Here is a 5,898-nt window from a genome sequence, read left to right as displayed (position 1 = left end):
CCGCCCTCCAGAAGTCCATGGTTGCGGTTTTGCTGCCCCCCCTCCTTACGTCACCAAGAATGGAGAATTCTACCATTTCATGGTCGCTAAGCCCAAGACGGCCTCCGACCACCACATCTCCCACCAGTCCTCTGTTTGTAAACAGCAGGTCGAGCGAGGCACCTCCCCTGGTAGGCTCAATGTATGTTATGTATGAATGTACACCTTGAATATAATGTCACAGTAGATAGAAAATGCCTTCTTTCCAGCAGCTGGAGAGAATTAGAGATTAAATCTCATGGTGAAAAACTCGTACTCGTTGATGACTAGAAGAAAGACAGAAAGACTTCAAGCTATTGTATTTTATACCTGCTTCAGCCCTTTCCCTAAGCAATGGGGACTGTGTAAGGACTGACTTCTCAGCGCTGCATTAACACCAGACCATTCTGATGCCATGTGTTGGTTTCCATTTAGGAGTTATCTAAAAATATTTAAAAACCCTTAAATATTACAACCATAGTTACATCCTTTACAGTCTCTGTATGTCAGGCACTCTGAACAGACTTTGCAGGCAGATGCAGCGCTATAAATGGTCTATTCATTAACCTCCTGACAGCTAATGGAGAGCAGGAGAGATTTTGCCAGTGTTTGGAGCATTTTAGTTGCTATGAACAGTGGTGACACATTTGGGAAGGTGAGTTATGTGACACTATCCTATTCTTCCAGTCAGCCTCTCTGATAGCTGCTTTGGTTGCCTTTGCTATTTGTTGTTCCCCAGGTTAATGCTGCCTCTCTCAATTTCAGCTCCAGCAGTGCAGTTCTGAATATGCAATCAAAATGCAATGGCAATTCTGCCTTTTTTTTTTTTTTTGCAAAGCTCTAAGCAGTAGCAAGGTTACTAGAGCTGTCTGAAAAGAGAATTTGCTTCCCTGCATATCCCCAATAACCACGAAAGTGGGTTTTACTAAAAGCATTTAAATAAAATTATAGAGAATTTAATAGGCTTGTAGGAAATTTAATATACTTATAGGGAATGATGGTGACTGGCTGACATTTTATATACAGGTAAAGCCTAATCTGAATTTTTTCTCCCTTCAGTTCTTCCCATACATCCTTCTGCTCGTTGCTATCCTGCTGTATCTACCATGTTTATTCTGGCGCTTCACTGCAGCACCTCACCTTTCTTCAGATCTGAAATTTATTATGGAAGAACTTGACAAAGCCTATAACAGGGCAATCAAAGCTGCTAATAGCATCCACAGCGGAGACCCCAGGGACCCTACTGACTTGGTTCCAGCTGTTAACGAGAACTTGACACAGAGGTAAGATGCTGGGGCTTGGCTTTCTTTGCTCTTTTCCTTAAGCTCTTAAAAGATGTGACACCTGCACTCCCTTAGAAATTTATTGCAAAGGTTTGAATGATGACCTGACACACTTTTATATTTGGCTAAAAAAAAGACGACATCTGAAATCATTACTGTGGGCACTTGGAGCTGGAACTTATAACTTTCTTTTTTCAAAGAAAACATTTGATGAGCTCTTCAGATTACTAATTACCTGAGATGTCCTGATTTCTTTAGTAGGTGTTAATTAGTTTTACCCACCACAGCATAAGGAAATGGGGATGGCTGCAGTCTTCGGTTCTCAATGTTCTTGACAGTCGCTTGCGTGCTGAGAACAAAGTCTGTTGTCATCTCCCACCCTTTCAGATCTAGGTCTGCAAAGCTTCTGTTTAAAGAAAAAAATAACCGATAGAAACCAAATACCAAAACCAAAAAAAGCAAAAGCCCCCTCTCTGATCAAATCGGTGCACTGTTCTAACCAGATCCAGCTTCTGCTTCATCCTAGGTCAGGGTAACTGTTTCTCCTTGCATGTGGGGGTACAAGCAATGCAATAGGGACTTAGGTCTGTTCTTTAAAATGTGGAGTTAGGTCTTGACAAGTAAAAAGCCTTCCAGTGTGCTATTACTGAACGAATGCTTGGGAAGTCTGCTTTTCCTCATGGATTTGCTTACTATACTTGTTCTGTATTGGAAAAGAACAAAAATATTTTTTTGCTGTGAGGGCAATACTTTTTTTCCATTTTACAGTGTTTGAGCTCTTTTGTCTCTTAAGTGGCTTTTCTGTACTAGAGTGTCAATGTTCTTCATTTATCTGCTATTCTGTTGTTTTTCTATTGACTTCAATAAAACTACCCTTGATTTACCCCAGTAAGAGCGAATCCAACCTTGTGTCTATTTTAGAGTACTAAGTTTCTTTGAAATTTGAGGTAGGTGAGTGCTGCAGCATCTGATCTATGTGATTTGTGGTTTTTTTCTCTCTCTTTCAGTTTGTGGGAAATATCTGAAAGCCACTTTAAATACCCAATTGTGGAGCAGTACCTGAAGACGAAGAAGAATTCCAAATGCCTAATAATTAAATACATTATCTGTCGTTTACTCACTCTAGTAATTATTTTCATTGCATGCCTCTACCTGGGCTACTACATTAGCCTCTCCTCTTTGAGCGATGAGTTTCTCTGCAGTATCAAGACTGGGATCTTAAAGAATGACACAACTGTTCCAGAAGTGGTTCAGTGCAAGCTTATTGCTGTTGGTGTCTTCAAGGTACTCAGCTACATTAACCTGCTAGTCTATCTTCTAGTGATGCCACTGGTAGTGTATGCAATGTTTGTTCCGTGGAGGTGGAATTCAGGTATTCTCAAAGTGTATGAAATCCTGCCAACTTTCGATGTTCTAAAACTCAAGTCAAAGTGTTTTGATGACTTAAGCCTTTACCTCCTCTTTCTTGAGGAAAACGTGAGTGAACTTAAATCATTTAAATGCCTCAAAGTGCTGGAGAACATTGCAGTTTCTGAGAAGTTTGATGTCATGCAACTTTTGGTAAACCTTGGTACTATTAAGACAGATACCGTGGATGGGAAGCCAGGGACAGCTGTGTTGGAGAAGCCTGAACAAACAACTACAGAAGAGTTGGAAAATAATGCAACAGAGCTACAAGGTAAGGTGACCTGCTCTTTCTTTAAAAAGAAAAATCAAAGAAAGAAACACCACAAAAACACCACATCCAAACCTGCTGGTATAGAGAGATAAGGAATCCATTAAACCAAAACTTCATCCATGCAAAACAAAGCAGGTTTCATCTAGATACGTATTCCTACCAAAAACATTTTAATATATTCTACAAGAAAATGGACCTGCTTAGACCTTGCTATGTTGTCTGCAGTATAACTGCTATAACTTCACATATGTGCCAGAAGATTGTGGTGTTGCAACCCTCAGCCTCCTTTTCTCCAGGCTGAACAACCCCAGTTCCCTCAGCCGCTCCTCATCAGACTTGTTCTCCAGACCCCTCACCAGCCTCGTTGCCCTTCTCTGGACACGCTCCAGCACCTCAACATCCTTATGTGCCAGAAGATTGTGGTGTTGCAAGTCAGTGGCACAGGCTAGACGCTGAAGTGTCTGTTAAGTTGGTGGTCCTTGCCGACATCTCTGCTCTAGCAGTAAGAGGCTTCAGCTGTCTGAACTTGAACTCCTTAAGACCACCTGCACAGTAGAAGAGCACTAGATGGGTCTACAGTAGGTTGCGCTTGAAGAAGCTCCGGTGAGAAAGCTGGTGATTTCAGGACATTTGTTTTTCAGATATTAGCTCAAAAGAGTAGTAACTGCTGCTTCTGCTTTTCATTCATGTTTTGGCAGAAATCTTAGATGAATGTAAAAATAAGTCTGATGCTCAGAAATGCCGCTGGCGGAGGAACAGAAAATGACAAAAGAAGGGAAGTGGGACTGGGGCCAGTGAACGTGCTCCTGTTCCTTCTTGCACAGAGAGAAAGGAAGATTGACTGAAAAGTGATTTTTGCCAAAATGGTCTGAGTTGATCTGGGTTGGCATAGTTCTCTGAACATTCCCACCAGTTCCCAGACATGATCGGCTCTGAGCAATCGCTGTTATATGAGATGTAGTCTTAGATTCTGTGCTAAAAAATGTGGTATATCTTAATTGTCATTCCAATTCCCCCCTCAAGTGCAGAATTAGAGAAGAGAAGCCAAATATCCAGGGAGAGGCATAAAGGGATGGAAAAGCTTTCTTCCCATTTGATGTGAGCATGGCTGCTGTCGTAGCTGTCCCCACAGAAGCAGCAGGACACCAGTGCCTACATCACCTGAATGAAGTAATTCAGACTCTGTGGGCTGCCTCTTCACAAAGTCCTTCACTCATGGAACTGAAGATGCTTTAAAATGTTTAGCAGCTGACCTGAGTAGGCGAGCACAATGCTGAGGGCAAGTTAAAGAACTGTTTCAAAGGCAGGAAAAAATTAAATCTACTTTCTCTTTAGAAAGCTAGGCCCTGTGCTTAATAAAAAAGAAGCAGCAGCACCCAGAGGGTGACTTTTCCTCTGTACTTTGGTCAAGCAGTTCCGGTAGGCTGAGGTTTGGAGGAGAAGTAAATTTATACAACAGGGGAATTCAGAACAAACAAGCGGAATAATTTTCAAACTGGAAGAAGCACTTCTGGCAGCCACCTCTAGTACAGCAGTTTGGAGTAATTCTGACAGAAAATAGTTTTCCTCTTAAACGTGTCCCTTTTTGAAATGACAGGTGAGTGGGTTTTGGTAGGAGAATTTAAGAGCCCAAGGTGGAGGTCTCTGCTCAAGGAGCTGAAAAAGCTGATAGAAAACCTCACTCATTTTTATCTGAAAGCAGAACTTTTGAGACTGTTTTCATCTCACAAAAACACTTCAAAGACTTGTTTTCCTCCAGAGCAGAACAAAATCATGCTTGAAGCTCTATTAAAATGCATTGCAGAAAAAAGCTGCCATTTCATGACCAGCTCCGGCTGGTGCAGCCCTCTCCTTCTGCCTGGGTGCAGCTGCAGACTTCACCACCCATCAGCAAAGCTTTGCCCATGGCTCAACGTCTTCTGTCACTAGTGGCATCAACATGTTTTATTTAGTAATCATGTTAACAAACCAGTGGTAGATGCTGACTCTGGACCAGGCAGGAGAGGCTGCAGGGCATTCTGCCTCTGGGTGCCGCATCCAGACTGCATGGGGGCAGCTGGATGCTGCTCAGCAGCTCCAGCACAGCGCAGGACAGCCAGCCTTGCAGCACTGTCTTGGTGGCAGTTCCTTTGTAAACGAGAATATGTCGAGTGGTTTGATGGCCCTTTCACTTCTAAAGGTTTACTTTCTCTTAGTTTTGACAGAGCGTGATGCAAGTGGCAACGTGAGTCTGAGAGAAGATAAAAAACTTCGCCAAAGACTTATAGATTCTTCATGCTGATGCTTCCCTGCTGCAGCAGGTGGGAGCTTCATACTGCAGCAGGGCTTCTCCTCCGCCTTCACTGTGCTCAACACAAGGTGCTGCTCTTTGAATGCAACTGTCTCAATAGCCTGACAATTCCTCAGAGGCCAAACTGGTTTACAGACTACTTGTTGTATAATAATCAGCAATCATGTACCTGAAAAAGCATGTTGTAGACTTTCATTATTTATTAAAAAAAACCAAACACACAAGGAACAACAAGAACAAAAAATTTCTATCATGAGTAACAAGTGACATGCATTGAATGCAATTGAAGCTGGCAGCAGGAAAGAGCTAGCACTATACTGTACAGGGATGGGAAACATAACCCTGTAGGTAACAAAAAGAGATGGCCACGTTGCATTCTGAAGCGTTGCTCTGCTGGGAGTGGCCATCTCAGTTCTGGGGTTTAAGTGAGGTATCTGGAGGCTCTCTGCCCTGGAAAAGGCAAGTGACATGCATTGAATGCAATTGAAGCTGGCAGCAGGAAAGAGCTAGCACTATACTGTACAGGGATGGGAAACATAACCCTGTAGGTAACAAAAAGAGATGGCCACGTTGCATTCTGAAGCGTTGCTCTGCTGGGAGTGGCCATCTCAGTTCTGGGGTTTAAGTGA

General features: G+C 42.7%; 1 protein-coding gene across 1 annotated transcript in view; it reads left to right on the top strand.

Moving 5' to 3' along the window:
* PANX1 (pannexin 1) overlaps positions 1–5,260 on the top strand; it is an 18,313-nt gene extending 13,053 nt beyond the window's left edge. Inside the window, exons 3-5 of the mRNA XM_019472773.1 lie at positions 1,078–1,301; positions 2,309–2,979; positions 5,175–5,260. Coding sequence (XP_019328318.1) covers positions 1,078–1,301; positions 2,309–2,979; positions 5,175–5,260 — 981 coding nt within the window. The remainder of the gene's footprint in view (positions 1–1,077; positions 1,302–2,308; positions 2,980–5,174) is intronic.
* The last annotated feature ends 638 nt before the right edge of the window (positions 5,261–5,898 follow it).

Source organism: Aptenodytes forsteri, unplaced genomic scaffold (assembly GCF_000699145.1).
Source record: "Aptenodytes forsteri isolate BGI_AS27 unplaced genomic scaffold, ASM69914v1 Scaffold75, whole genome shotgun sequence".
Taxonomy (NCBI): Eukaryota; Metazoa; Chordata; class Aves; order Sphenisciformes; family Spheniscidae; genus Aptenodytes; species Aptenodytes forsteri.
The sequence above is the reverse complement of the archived record's forward strand: the minus strand, read 5'-3'. Positions and strand labels throughout refer to the sequence as shown.